Below are 15,147 nucleotides of genomic sequence, written 5' to 3'. Positions count from 1 at the left end.
CCTCACCTCCACACTCATTATTACCCGTCCTCTGGCTCCTGCCTGCCGTTAGGCTGGGCACAGAGGAAAATACTCCCCAGCCCAAAAGCACGAGATGAGACAGGCCAAACTACCGGTCTGTCACACTCCTTCCCTCACAAAGAGCTCAAATCAAATTGTATTAGTCACATGCGCCGAATACAACAGTGAAATGCTTATATACAAGCCGCTAAACAACAATGCAGTTAAAAATAATAATAATATACACTACCGTTCAAAAGTTTGGGGACACTTAGAAATGTCCTTGTTTTTGAAAGAAAAGCCAATTTTTTGTCCATTAAAATAACATAAAATTGAGTGTAGACATTGTTCATGTTGTAATTGACTATTGTAGATGGAAACGGCTGATTTTTAATGGAATATCTACATAGGCGTTGTCGTGACGTTGTATTAGTTAATGTGACGACTGTTGCTCATCGAATGATTAAAGGTTTATAATTGCGTGATTAACTGAATCAAGCAATTATGAACTCATTAACCTGGGGCACCATGGGAAAATTATTTTTATTGAGTTTCTATTTCGCAAATTAACTCAAAGAATATCAGAATATCGATTTTACAACAGCCGCTAATTAATCAGTTACCTCTACAGTCTCGTTCTGAACGTCGCATAATCCGGGAATCTGCACGGACCCGGGTCCCACCAATGAGTTCGCACCACACCAATCTTAGTTGAGTATTTATTTACTAGAAAGCTAAAATGATGATAAAAGATACACATACACAACAACACATTCTAGGCTATTGATTAGAACTTAATATAACGGGCCAACATACTATGGTGCGTGTTACCCAAAATGGGGATTTAGAAGACAGAAAAAGAGAAAGTACACGAGATAAATATACATTTGGGTGAATTTGTCAGCTGTGCTTATTCTATCCCTAGCCTTGCCCCAAACTGCCGCTCTTATGGGTCAGAATATAATTATGTAATTACGTGTGGAAGGTCTCTGTGGATTCCCCGTGTGGACCGTTCAGGCTGCTCAATGACGCACTTCTCCTGCACAACTCTCTAGTTGTCCTCATTATGTCAGTGTCCTTTTTGGCTTACTGGTCTGTTCCTTGCCCTTGCTCTGGAAGGGGTCTTCTGAGGACAGACAGCTCTGTAGCTCAGAGCTCACAGCGTAGGAATGAAACAGTGTAGATACCACGATTCGATGGGGAGTGGAGGCTAGGTGGTTCGGCTTGAATTCACCCGCTTAGACACAGTTACTCATCCGTAGCATGGGTAGAAAAATATTTCTTTGTCTTCAAACTTGTTTTGGGTTCGTTGACTTTTTAGACCTTGGTTGCAGTTCGGGTCACTTAGTCTGATATGTTAATTCTTAACTCACAGGTTTTATACCCTCGGGTCAGAAGTGGGCGTAACTGCCTTTAGGGCAATTCTCTGGGCGTATCAAGTTAAGAGGCAAGGTCTAGATTTTACTCAAATCCAATTTTAGACAACTAACTTCACATTTCATCTTTACCAAAACATTCTCTTTGATTTGGACATTTTCCACACAACGTACAATGTATAAACATTAAACATATACTAGGAAAACTCTTAACGTTACCATGTTTTCGTAATAACGTCATCTATTAACCTTTAATAACAAAACAAAAATGACATACATTTTCATATTCCATCTATCGTCATGACCACCATTGTGGCTGATGGAAACCATGGTTCCAAAGTACCTTTATTGCATGTGTAATGTTCTGAGGGTGGTTCTCCATATTGAGGGGACACCGGAATGTTGTGTGGCCTAAGATTTACCAGGGGCGTGAGGGGTCATAAAAACCCCACATCTTCAGACCCCTAGATCTCTCCTTCTCTGTTGGGGTTGAGAGATAATCTGTAGGGTTGTGGTCTGTAACCTGACCTGATCAGGACAGTCATGACAGCGTACAGACGCCCATTATCAGAAAACATCACTCCTGTGTTGATCATTTTAAAAGGCTAATTGATCATTAGAAAACCCTTTTGCAATTATGTTAGCACAGCTGAAAACTGTTGTTCTGATTTAAAGAAGTAATAAAACTGGCCTTCTTTAGACTAGAGCATCAGCATTTGTGGGTTTGATTACAGGCTCAAAATGGCCAGAAACAAAGAACTTTCTCCTGAAACTTGTCAGTCTATTCTTGTTCTGAGACATGAAGATTATTCCATGCGAGAAATTGCCAAGAAACTGAAGATCTTGTACAGCGCTGTGTACTACTCCCTTCACAGAACAGGGCAAACTGGCTCTAACCAGAACAGAAAGAGGGGTGGGAGGCCCCAGTACACAACTGAGCAATAGGACAAGTACATTAGAGTGTAGTTTGAGAAACAGGCGCCTCACAAGTCCTCAACTGGCAGCTTCATTAAATGGTACCTGCAAAAAAACAGTCTCAATGTCAACAGTGAAGAGGCGACTCCGGGATGCTGGCCTTCTAGGCAGAGTTCCTCTGTCCAGTGTTCATTTGCCCGTCTTAATCTTTTCTTTTTATTGGCCAGTCTGAGATATGGATTTTTCTTTGCAACGCTGCCTAGAAGGCCAGCATCCTAGAGTCATCTCTTCAGTCATTTAAAACATGAACAATGTCTACACTGTATTTATGATCAATTTTATGTTATTTTAATGGTCAAAAAATGTGCTCTTTCAAAAACAAGGTTATTTCTTAGTGACCCCAAACTTGATATATATATATATATATATGTGTCACTGTCCTGGGTGGCAGGAAGCTTTGCCACAGTGATGTACTGGGCCGTACACACTAGCCTCTGTAGTGCCTTGCCGTCGGAGGCCTAGCAGTTGCTATACCAGGCAGTGACACAACCAGTCAGGATGCTCTCGATGGTGCAGCTGTAGAACCTTTTGAGGATCTGAGGACCCATGCCAAATCTTTTCAGTCTCCTGAGGGGGAATAGGTTTTGTCGTGCCCTCGTCACAACTGTCTTGGTCAGCATGGACCATGTTAGTTTGTTAGTGATGTGGACACCAAGGAACTTGAAGCTCTCAACCTGCTCCACTAAAGCCTCATCGATGAGAATGGGGGCATGCTCGGTCCTCTTTTTCCTGTAGTCCACGATCATCTCCTTTGTCTGGATCACGTTGAGGGAGAGGTTGTTGTCCTGGCACCACACGGATAGGTATCTGACCTCCTCCCTATAGGCTGTCTCGTCGTTGTCGATGATCAGGCCTACCACTGTTGTGTCATCAGCAAACTTAATGATAGTGTTGGAGTCGTGTCTGGCCGTGCAGTCATGAGTGAACAGGGAGTACAGGAGGGGACTGAGCACCTACCCCTGAGGGGCACCTGTGTTGAGGATCAGCGTGGTGGATGTGTTTTTACCGACCCTTTCCACCTGGGGCTGGCCATCAGGAAGTCCAGGATCCAGTTGCACAGTGAGGTGTTATGCCCAGACTTTTTGATGAACTTTGAGGGCACTATGGTGTTGAACGCTGAGCTGTAGTCAATGAATAGCATTCTCAGATAGGTGTTCCTTTTGTCCAGGTGGGAAAGGGCAGTGTGGAGTGCAATAGAGATTGCATAATCTGTGGCTCTGTTAGGGCAGTATGCAAACTGGAGTGGGTCTAGGGTTTCTGGGATAATGGTGTTGATGTGAGCCATGATCAGCCTTTCAAAGCACTTCATGGCTACAGACATGAGTGCTACGGGTCAGTAGTCATTTAGGCAGGTTACCTTAGTGTTCATGGGCACAGGGACTGCTTCAAACATGTTGGTATTACAGACTCGGACAGGGAGAGGTTGAAAATGTCAGTGAAGACACTTGCCTGTTTGTCAGCGCATGCTCGCAGTACACGTCCTGGTAATCCGTCTGGCCCTGCGGCCTTGTGAATGTTGACCTGTTTAAAGATCTTACTCACATCCGCTGCGGAGAGCGTGATCACACAGTCTTCCAGAACAGCTGGTGCTCTCATGCATGTTTCAGTGCTATTAGCCTTGAAGCGAGCATAGAAGTAGTTTAGCTCGTCTGGCAGGCTCGGGACGACATCATCGATGCACTTATTGATGAAGCCAAAGACTGATGTGGTGTAGTCCTCAATGCCATCGGAGGAATCCCGGAACATATTCCAGTCTGTGCTAGCAAAACGGTCCTGTAGCTTAGCATCTGCTTCATCTTACCACTTTTTTATTGATCGAGTCACTGATGCTTCCTGCTTAAATGTTTTCTTGTAAGCAGGAATCAAGAGGATAGAATTATGATCAGATTTGCCAAACGGAGAGCGAGGGAGAGCTTTGTATGCCTCTTTGTGGCTGGTTGCACATTTAACATGCTGATATAAATTTGGTAATACCGATTCAAGTTTCCCTGCATTAAAGTCCCCGGCCACGAAGAGCGCCGCCTTTGGATAAGCGTTTTCCTGTTTGCATATGGCGGAATACAGTTCATTGAGTGCAGTCATAGTGCCAGCCTCAGTCTGTGGTGGTATGTAGACAGCTACGAAAAATACAGATGAAAACTATCTAGGTAGATAGTGTGGTCTACAGTTTATCATGAGATACTCTACCTCAGGCGAGTAAAACCTCGAGACTTCCTTAGATATTGTGCACCAGCTGTTATTTACAAAAATACATAGTCCGCCCCTTGTCTTACCAGACGCCACGGTTCTATACTGCAATACAGCTATAGAGGGATCTCAATGATTGGGCACGCATGGAACGATATCTTTGATTTTCAAAATGAGATTAATGAAATTAGGTTTGCACTAATTGGATTACTTGGAAAGGTCCAATAACAGCAGAAATGTGTCCTTGATCGGTCCTTGCCTACTCCAGTGTGTATTGCTGGTGGTTTTCTCTCCACATCATCATTTGATTAATGTTTCCTGGATAAACACCTGACAATGAATAGTGGAAGGGCTTGTTCAGGTCACTCAATTCACCATCAAATAACTCAATCTATATACTCATCAAATGAAATGGAAGCCAGCATAATGTTGGAAGGCATCAAGGTCAGAGCTGAGAATCACTGCAGGATTTACAGAGCATCCTGGAATAATGGAATAATTGTTTATTTCAAAGAGTAATGCTTTCATGTCCCGTCCATAATCTGGATTAATCCCAAGGGCTTCTCTCTCTCTCTCTCCTCCTACCTCCCTCCATCTCCCTTGTGTTGTCCCAGGTCCTCTCCCCCCTGTCTGACTCCATCCTGGCAGAGAAGACGGTGACGGTAGTGAACAACAAAGTGACCATCACAGAGCTGGGAGTGCAGCTGGTCACCGGCCTGGCTCTGAACCTGCAGCTCAGCCCAGGAAGCAACAGGGCAATCCTCGCCACGACATCCACACAGGAAGTGCTGCAGAGCCCAAAACAGGTCTGTTCAACATACTGCAGATCTTTGAAAACTATCAGTTAGCAGCCCATTTGATTAAAATGAGGATTTAAGAAACAGTTTATAGTAGTTTATTTAATGTAAGCCTTGTCTGTTTGGATCCCATTTCACACAATTGCAGTCCTTTAATGTGAACATTCAGTAAGTACTGTGTGTGTGTGTGTGTGTGTGTGTGTGTGTGTGTGTGTGTGTGTGTGTGTGTGTGTGTGTGTGTGTGTGTGTGTGTGTGTGTGTTGTGTGTGGTGTGTGTGTGTGTGTGTGAATGCCTGCGCTTGTTTGTTTGTTCCACTGCATTCCTAACCCTCTTAACTCCAACTCTTGAAAGGCAGAGTGTGACAGAATGTGTTTTCTTGGGCATCTAATAGAAAGGGAAGATTAATCTCAGAGCATGTAAAAGCAACACGGCAAGTTTCTGTAAGAAAACACAATTTACAGGCCAAACTCTAGCTGTCCTATCGTCTTTCGCCTTCCTTTCTCCCTTGCCCTCCTTCTCTCATGAACACTTTGATCCCTTTCTCTTTCTAGTGAAGGATAGAATGGAGGACAGGCTAGTTTTATCAGTCCTATCTCTGTAATGTCCGTGCGGGGATAAGCGTGCAGGAATTCCCCTAGAGGATCTGTAATTAGAGAGCAATTGCAGCCCACTGATGGATCTCCTTCCCTGCTCCTGGTGATTTGTCCTGTGGCCATATTAAAAAGCAACATCACAGCAAGAAAGGGATTTAAGATGATTGTCTGTGGCAAATCCCCATTTGCTGTCTTTAATGTGACTGTCTGATACTGTATTTTCCCTATCTTTTAATCTATGTCAATTCAAGCTGTCTGAGCACCACAGGAGGAGGTGGATGGTACCTTAATTGGTGGAGGACGGCTCGTGGTAATGGCTGGAGCGGAATCAATGGAATGGTATCAAATAAACATCAAACACATGGTTTCCATGTGTTTGATGCCATTCCATTCGCTCCATTCCAGCCATTATCATGAGCCGTCTTCCTCTCAGCAGCCCCACTGCTGAGCACAGCAGCTGAGTTAACAAAACAGTACCACTTTAGTGAGCTATCCTCTACCTTATGATTCCCACTACTGTAATACACTATATGAACAAAAGTATGTGGACACCTACTCGTCGAACATCTCATTCCAAAATCATGGGCATTAATATGGAGTTGGTCCCCCCTTTGCTGCTACAACAGCCTCCACTCTTCTGGGAAGGCTTTAGGCCTGGCTCATAGTCGGCATTCCAATTCATACCAAAGGTGTTTGATGGAATTAAGGTCAGGGCTCTATGCAGGCCAGTCAAGTTCTTCCACACCGATCTCGACAAACCATTTCTGTATGGATCTCGCTTTGTACAGGAAAGGGCCTTGCCTAAACTGTTGCCAGAAAGTTGGAAGCACAGAATGTCATTGTATGCTGTAGCGTTAAGATTTCCCTTCACTGGAACTAAGTGGCCTAGCCCTAACAATGAAAAACAGCTCCAGACCATTATTTCTCCTTCACCAAACTTTACAGTGTTCACTATGCATTGGGGCAGGTAGCGTTCTCCTGGCATTTGCCAAACCCAGACTGCCAGATGGTGGAGCGTGATTCTTCTCTCCAAAGAACGCATTTCCACTGCTCCAGATTCAAATGAAGGCAGCTTTACAGCACTCAAGCCGATGCTTGGCATTGCGCATGGTGATTTTAGGCTTGTGTGCAGCTGCTCGGCCATGGAAACCCATTTCATGAAGCTCCCGACGAACTGTTATTGTGCTGACGTTGCTTCCAGAGTCCGTTTCAAACTCGGTAGTGATTGTTGCAACTGGGGACAGACGATTTTTACGCGCTTCAGTACTCAGCGGTTCACCTGTCAGCAACAGGTGTGGCTGAAATAACTTTGAAGGGGTGTCCACATACTTTTGTATATTGTCAGTGTTACATGAGATTGTTTTTCTTTATTTGTTATTTTCTTTGCTCTTGTTTGTGTGTGTGTTACCTACTCACTGTGTGTGTTTGTCCAGGAGGCCCTGATCAGTGCGTGGCTGCACTTCAGTGATGGCTCCATGGCTCCTCTGGACCTGTACAACTCAGACTACTTTGTCCTGACGGCTACGTCTCTGGATGAGGAGGTGGTGACGGTGCAGCAGGACCCCTCCTGGAAGTGGCCTGTGATCGTGACCGAGGCTGAGGGCCAGGGCCTGCTGGTCAGGGTGGAGATGACTGTCTGTGAGCTCTGCCAGAAGTTCAAGCGGCGCAGCGTTTTGGCTGCAGGGAACTGCAACGTCAAGGTGAAGTTTGGCCAGAGCGACAGTGGCACCTCGAGAAACATTGACTACGGGCCAGAGGGCGAGGAGCTGGAGAACAGGTCCAGCGACCGCAGGCAGCAGTCTCCCTCCCAGGACAGGACTGGATTAGAAGCCCACTACTACGGCAGCTCCATCTCTGACATGGAGGACGGTGTCATGAGGAAGGTCACCACCACCACTAAGAGTACCATCATCAGAAGGCCCAATGGAGACAAGCTGTCAGACGATGGGAACCAGGTCCAGAACATGCCAGACTTCCCTGCCCAGGTGGACCTCCCTCGCAGCCACAACATGGAGGATGATCTGATCCAGACAGCCCGGGGCCTCACTGACCTGGAGATCGGCATGTACGCCCTGCTGGGGGTCTTCTGCCTGGCCATCCTGGTCTTCCTCATCAACTGCATCTCCTACACCCTCAAGTACCGCCACAAGGAGCTGTCCATCGAGGGCCAGGAGAGCATGAACCACGCCCACGACTGGGTGTGGCTGGGGAACGAGGCAGAGCTGCTGGAGAGCCACATGAGCCTGTCCCCACAGCAGGACGAGCTCACCTCCATGGTGGACTGCAGTGCCGGGCTGGAAGAGGGCAGCCACCTGCTCAACGGGGCCTCTTCCCAGAAGAACGTGCAGGGCCAGGTACACCGGGCAGCAGACAGGGTGAGCTGCACAACCAAGGACAGCAAAGGAGACTCGCCTACCACAAAGAGGAAGCGTGTGAAGTTCACCACGTTCACCACCATCCCACCAGACAATGGCTGCCCCACTGTCAGCACACTGAGCATGAGCCACAGCCAGGACATTAAGTGGGTGTGCCAAGATGTAGAGCTGGGGGACTCCAAGGAGCTTCGGAACTACATGGAGAGATTAAATGACAGTGCTTTAAAAGAGGTGGCGTAATCTGTGTGCTCAGTGCACTTATAACTCACCCTTATGCCTTTCACAGTGAGCTGGGCCTGGACAGCACCTAATGCTGAACCTAGAAGAGGTTGAAATCTGGAAGCAACATTTTTGTGAATCACATGGGACTGCCAAAGGGAAAATTAATTCAAGAGGACAAAAATAGTAATGATACCACACAGGACTAATGGCAAATCGTTAACTTGAAAAGAAACATATAATTTTTTGATAATTTGTTTATTTCTGAATATCTTCCTACCTTTTAATCATTATTTCGTGATGGTTCTTTTGTAGGTAGACTCAAGCCATGTTCCCAGACTAGCTCTGCATTACTGACAAAACTACAAAATGTTACGCAGATGATGACATGTAGATTTAAGAATGTAAATGAACAAATATTCAAGATGTATATAAAGTACTCATTGAAAGGTTTTGGAAGTTTTGTAGCATTTTGAATATTGATTTCCTATTCCACATCCTGTCGTTCTTTTGTTTTTTGATAAATGTCTGGGCCCCCAGGATAGACCAGAGCCTACAGAACGTCCTGCATGTGGTTTGAAATAAAGGCACACATTTTAGGTTCATCTTTACCAGAAGACACAGAGAAACGGTTATGTATATACTGAACAGTCCTCCTACAAGGCATTGTATTGTTGCTCTGTATATTGTATTTTCATAACTGTCATTTAAAGAACATACAACAGTGTAGAGGTGCGTGTCCACTTCAATCCACCAACCACATGGGAATACATTACACATGCCAACATGTATTCCTTTTTGCTACCCACTATCTTCAATGACTGAATGGAGATTAGTGCTTTTCCAGGTTATGTCTTCATATAAGCCACACAGCACAAACCTGGTCGTACCCTAATATGGTGTAGGAGTTGTAATTGACTACAAAAAGGACCAGTAATGGAATAATTTCACAAATATTACATTTCCATGGTAAAGAAAAATGAAGCCACTGGAAGTCATTTGCTGTTCTTCTATTTTCAGAATTTAGCCAAACATACTTCAATTAGAGTGAACTCAACAGTATATTTGACCAATTCATTCAACTTGGTAGCACAACAGCTAGATTTGGATAAAGGATAAGGCTGGCACCAATTATTCTGCCAGCAACTATTATTGCTTCTCAAATCAAAGTTTACTGGTCATGTAAACAGTTTAGCAGATGTTAAAGCAGGTGCAACGAAATGCTTGTGTTCCTATTCTCCTAACAGTGCAGTAAAATGTCAAACAAGCACACAATAAAAAATAGAAACAAGAAATCAAGAATGTCAGAATGAATCCAATTAACACTGATGGTGATTACTTTGATTAATGATTGGATTACAACTGAAATTAAATGACCAATTATGGTCTAATTAACCCTTGTCTTGGAGCCTGCAGAAATGCTCGGCTAGGACAAAGTGGAATGGGATTTCCACTCGCTCTTCTGAAATGGAAAATTCCCATCATGAACCCTAATAAATTAATAAAAAGCCTACGAAAGTGGTGGGAGGAAAGAGGTTCAGAAAAAACATTTATGTTGGGAGTTACTTCATATATGAGTCCGTTAGCTGACCAGAACAGTCATAATATCAACTTGAGGTCAATAATCAATGCTAGTTTGTGAGATCATGTTGCAATATCTGTTGCTGGGGAGTAGACGCTAGTCAGACAACGAGCAAACACTCCTCTAAAACAGACAGATGAGCCAGCAAATTACAGAAATATCCTTTATACTGCTTCATTAAAAGCGCTGCTAGTTGTGTCAGTGTCTACAAGGCCCATTGAATATTTCCTGAAAGATCCTGTGCACCACAGGAGGTTGGTGGCACCTTAATTGGGGAGGACAGGCTCGTGGTAATGGCTGTAGCAGAATAACTGGAACCGTTTCAAATACATCAGACACGTGGTTTCCATGTGTTTGATGCCATTCCATTCGCTCTGTTCCGGCCCATTATTATGAGCTGTCCTTCCTTCAGCAGCCTCCTGTGCTGTTCCTGATAGGGACCCTCCTCATTCCTTTATTCCTTTAGTTCAAGTAGCTTGCCTACTTGATTCCCTGCAGCTCCTCCGGTTCTTCTATTGATCTTACGCTTTATGTTGAATGAAAACACCAGATTAAATAAAGGCCTTACCTTACCATCTCTATTTCTCTCCCTTCCTCCATCTGTTTCTCTCTCATCTCCCTCTTTGTCTCTGTTTCTCCACTGTCCTGATGAATGATTATTTTTTCTTCTCCCATGTGATTTATGCCTGTGCTGTGGAGTGGAGGGGGATTGATGTGGGGGTTGTGTGCAATGTAGTGCGCTGGGACTGTGAACGCTGTGCACAGCCTGCGGACTGTGAAGGGCGCAGAAAGCCAGCCAGGCCTAGTAGGAATTTAATTGTCAGCCACAAGGGGCATGATTGATGGAGGGCACTCTGTAATTAACACACCACTGTGACTTTCTTTTCTGTGCACACTGCCCAGTGGTGGCTTCGGCCTTGTGTTTGGAAACAGGAATACCTACATGACATTGAAGATGTATTGAGTGTACTCAGGGTTTTCTAGTCTTTGGAATGAGGGATGTGAGGCTTGTTTTTATTTGCTTTGTATTCCAGGCAAAACAGAAATAAAACTCCCAAGGACTCCACTTGGATAGACTTAATTGAGTTGATCATGTGAGACCAGCAGTACACTCACAGTAAATGATTAGCTGTTCTGTTCTCCCTGTGGTAGTGACGTGCAGGGTCTGTATTTTCGCTCTCTGAATTCACTGATTGACTTATGTAGCTTATTGTTTTATATCTAATCTGGAAAATATTTTCATATGCTTTGTAAAACAACATGCACCGCCTTATACTAACAAACTCATACACACCAAACGCAGTTAACACACACACACTGCATATCATTTGAGTTAGAATAGCTGTCGAGGTCAGCTTGACCTTAAACATATTATTTTACAGATGGAGCCGCAGGGAACTGCAGACTACATTGTTCATAAACACAACTCTGGTGCCTGAGCCAAGTAGCTACGCCTTGTAAACAAAGTCTCCCGCCTGACCTGTGCACCTCAGCAGGAAACAAACAACAACATTCCCCTCTCTTCCCCACCCCCTGGATCCATTGCAGAAAATAGCAGTAATGACTCAAACACCCAAAGGTAATGAAAGACTGGCTGGCAAAAAGCCTCCAGCTGCAACATGAGGGGTGCACCCAACCATGTCATATAGATATATAGTGAGGCTTGTGGGAAAATGTGGCAGAGTAGCATATCAGCCACCACTCCAAGACAGGGTGAGGCATTTTTATGCCTGTTTGAAAACAAGTGAAGGTCACAGGGCCAGAGAGATACAGGTAACTGCCAAAATAATGGAAACACTTGAGTAAATGAGGGATACAGAGTATATTGAAAGCAGGTGCTTCCACACAGGTGTGGTTCCTGAGTTAATTAAGCAATTAACATCCCATCATGCTTAGGGTCATGTATAAAATGCTGGGCAGGCAATTATTTTGGCTACCATGGCTATGCCTCCATAGGATGACAATTCCCCCATCCGCAGGGCACAAGTGGTCACTGAATGGTTTAATCAGCATGACAATTATGTAAACCATATGCCATGGCTGTCTCTGTCACCAGATCTCAACCCAACTGAACACTTATGGGAGATTCGGGAACAGCGTATAAGAAAGCGTTTCCACCACCATTAACAATTTCTCATGAAAGAATGGAGTCGCATCCCTCCGATAGAGTTCCAGACTCTTATAGAATCTATGCCAAGGTGCATTGAAGCTGTTCTGGCTCGTGGTGGCCCAACACCCTATTTAGACACTTCATGTTGGTGTTTCCTTTATTTCCAGTTACCTGTATATACCTGGATCGGTTCACCAATTCGGCGCCTTTTGAAAAGTGTAGCTTGGTAAAAATAAACCTTTAATTTCACCTAATTTTAACATTGTCATAAAGAGCACACTTTCAACTTCATAAAAAACATGTCTTCCCATCTCAAAAGCTTAAATAAAACAATTACTATAATAAGTTCCTATTAAAGTTCCAAATAAAGTACCAGCTTTGACCATAACAGGGTTGCCGATTTCTTCTTAAATTAGCCATAAATCTCCTTGTGACAGGGGTAATGGACCCAAAAATGTTATTGTTAAAAAATTTCTAGCCTGTATCGACTCGCTCAGTTTTCCACAACAAAGCACCAGAAAATGGCCAATAAGATTAGAACCAGCTCACCTCCTTTTACTCATTGATTTGACTATTGGATGTTCAATGTTTGTTTTAAAGGAATAGGTTCCCCATATTAAAACGAGAGTTCAGTTCATGTAACAAGGTTGACCTTAAATTGAGGGACAGACATGAATGAATCACTAATCCCATTAAATAAATAATCATCTTCAGAAATGTGTTTGTCAAAGCAACAAAATAACTACAATGATGGGGAAACTTGGAGACATTTTGGAATTAGTGGGTTAAAATCTTCCTGGAACTGACACGTGGGGTGCGTTTGTAAAATCACTCTGGCTCTCTACTCCGATTTCAGAGCACTCTCATCTGAGTGTGCCAGAATGCAGAATAACTGATGAATTTACGAAAGCTCAACACCCGTTGAATTTGGCCGGTGTCAGTAAACATCGGCAAAGAAGAGTAATTAAATTGTTGCCAGCAGCACAGTTACTGTCACCAACGCTCTTGATACCATGAAAAGAGCCTAACCAGCTCTGCTAGGGCGAGTAAAGTGGTCAGAGTGAGGTGTTCTCTCATTTCTGTCTGGAAGTAGCTAGCCAGCTAGCCAACGTTAGCCAGTTAGCCTGAGTGCTTGACTGCCGTTCTGAGGTCAGAATGCTCGGATCAACCTAACTCCTTGGCCAGAGCGTCCAGGGTGCGCTCTGAACGCTCCGAGAGTGAAACACTGAATTTACGAATGGACAATCTGACAACACTCTGAATTTACGAACACCCAGAGAACACTCTGAGCACTCCAGATTGAATTTACGAACACACCCATGGTTGACGGAGGAACATGTCAAAATGTTGAATTTTGGCAGTCTAGTGTGGTCTAAAGGAGCAGGTTTTCATCAAGGATCTCTCTGTACTTTGCTCCATTCATCTTTCCCTCGATCCTGACTAGTCCCCCAGTCCCTGCTGCTGAAAAACATCCCCACAGTACGATGCTGCCCCCACCATGGCTTACTGTAGGGATGGTGCCAGGTTCCCTCCAGACGTGATGCCTGGCATTCAGGGCAAAAAGTTCAATATTGGTTTCATCAGACCAGAGAAATCCTTTGATCTCATGGCTTGGTTTTTGCTCTGACATGCACTGTCAACTGTGGGACCTTATATAGACAGGTGTGTGCCTTTAGAAATCATGTCCAATCAATTGAATTTACCATAGGTGGACTCCAATCAAGTTGTAGAAACATCTCAAGGACGATCAATGGAAACAGGATGTAACTGAGCTCAATGTCGAGTCTCATAGCAAAGGGTCTGAATACTTATGTAAATACATTATTTCAGTTTTTTTGTTTAAATAAATTTGCAAAAATAAATAAAAAACTGTTTCCGCTTTGTCATTATGGGGTATTGTGTGTAGATTGATGTGGGCCTTTAAACAATAAATCAATTTTAGAATAAGGCTGTACCATAACAAAATATGGAAGAAGGGTAGGGGTCTGAATAGTTTCCGAATGCATATGTATAAACACTACTGATTACTCTTTTATGAATGATCTGGGTACCTTTAAGGCTAAAACAATTAACATGTTTTAATGGATTCAATAGCTTATCTTAAACAACCCCCTAGATTTAATTAGCATAATACAAAAATCCCCATCAAAATCTGTCTGTTTAATCTAGAGTAATGATTTTTTTGCATGGGCTGGGTCTCAATCAACCACATCCGCCAATGGCAGCCTTCCACATCTGTGGTGAAAGTGGCCAAGCTACAATCGGTGTTTGTGAGACATCCTGAAAAATTGGTCTTCTCACAAAAACATCTGTAGCTTCTGAACGGTTTGGCCTCATCTCTATGGAAAGACTGTGTTCTCCGTTTTTCTCTACGACCCCCACAAGCGTCACGTATTCGTCTGAAGATAGCCCGGTAATGGTTAAATGTTTTTATTGAAGTATATATGGAAGTAGTTTAGTGCTTAAAAAAAGGGGTGAAATATGTGTCAAAAAATGTACATAGTTTCCTGATCTTTCTTATATCTCTCAGATTGGACAGACACTTTAAAACAAACTTCCTTTAGATTGTTTTTTACTAATCTGTTTTTCCATGTATGAATCTGTTATTCAGTGTGTTTCTATTGGCTAATAGTAGTAAGGCCAAATTCAATGTTTCATCAAATATATAGTTTTAATGAATATTGTGAGGAAATTAGATGTAATTATTTAAATAAGCCTGTATTATAACTGTTTGACTCAATTATTGTTAGTGAGGCTGTTTGATACGTTTATGATAATCAATACTGATGTTTAGCTTGATTCATCTTGTTCAATAACCTGCTTTTAAACTACTATCCAAATGACTTACTTCACACCCTGTTGTACATCTATTAATATAGATAATGAATAGAAATACACATAAGAAACAATTCTCCAGCTCCACTGCTTTGTA

The 15,147-nt window shown here is 43.4% G+C and overlaps 1 protein-coding gene across 2 annotated transcripts in view; it reads left to right on the top strand.

Moving 5' to 3' along the window:
* Window positions 1-10,684, top strand: part of si:dkeyp-14d3.1 (transmembrane protein 132C) — a 223,031-nt gene extending 212,347 nt beyond the window's left edge. For both annotated transcript variants that reach the window (XM_055886730.1, XM_055886729.1), the window contains exons 8-9: window positions 5,153-5,344; window positions 7,363-10,684. In XM_055886730.1, the coding sequence (XP_055742705.1) occupies window positions 5,153-5,344; window positions 7,363-8,544 (1,374 nt within the window). In that variant the 3' untranslated portion in view covers window positions 8,545-10,684. The remainder of the gene's footprint in view (window positions 1-5,152; window positions 5,345-7,362) is intronic.
* Window positions 10,685-15,147: the final 4,463 nt, after the last annotated feature.

Source organism: Salvelinus fontinalis, chromosome 28, assembly GCF_029448725.1.
Source record: "Salvelinus fontinalis isolate EN_2023a chromosome 28, ASM2944872v1, whole genome shotgun sequence".
Classification (NCBI taxonomy): Eukaryota; Metazoa; Chordata; class Actinopteri; order Salmoniformes; family Salmonidae; genus Salvelinus; species Salvelinus fontinalis.
This window is presented reverse-complemented; position numbering and strand designations above follow the sequence as displayed.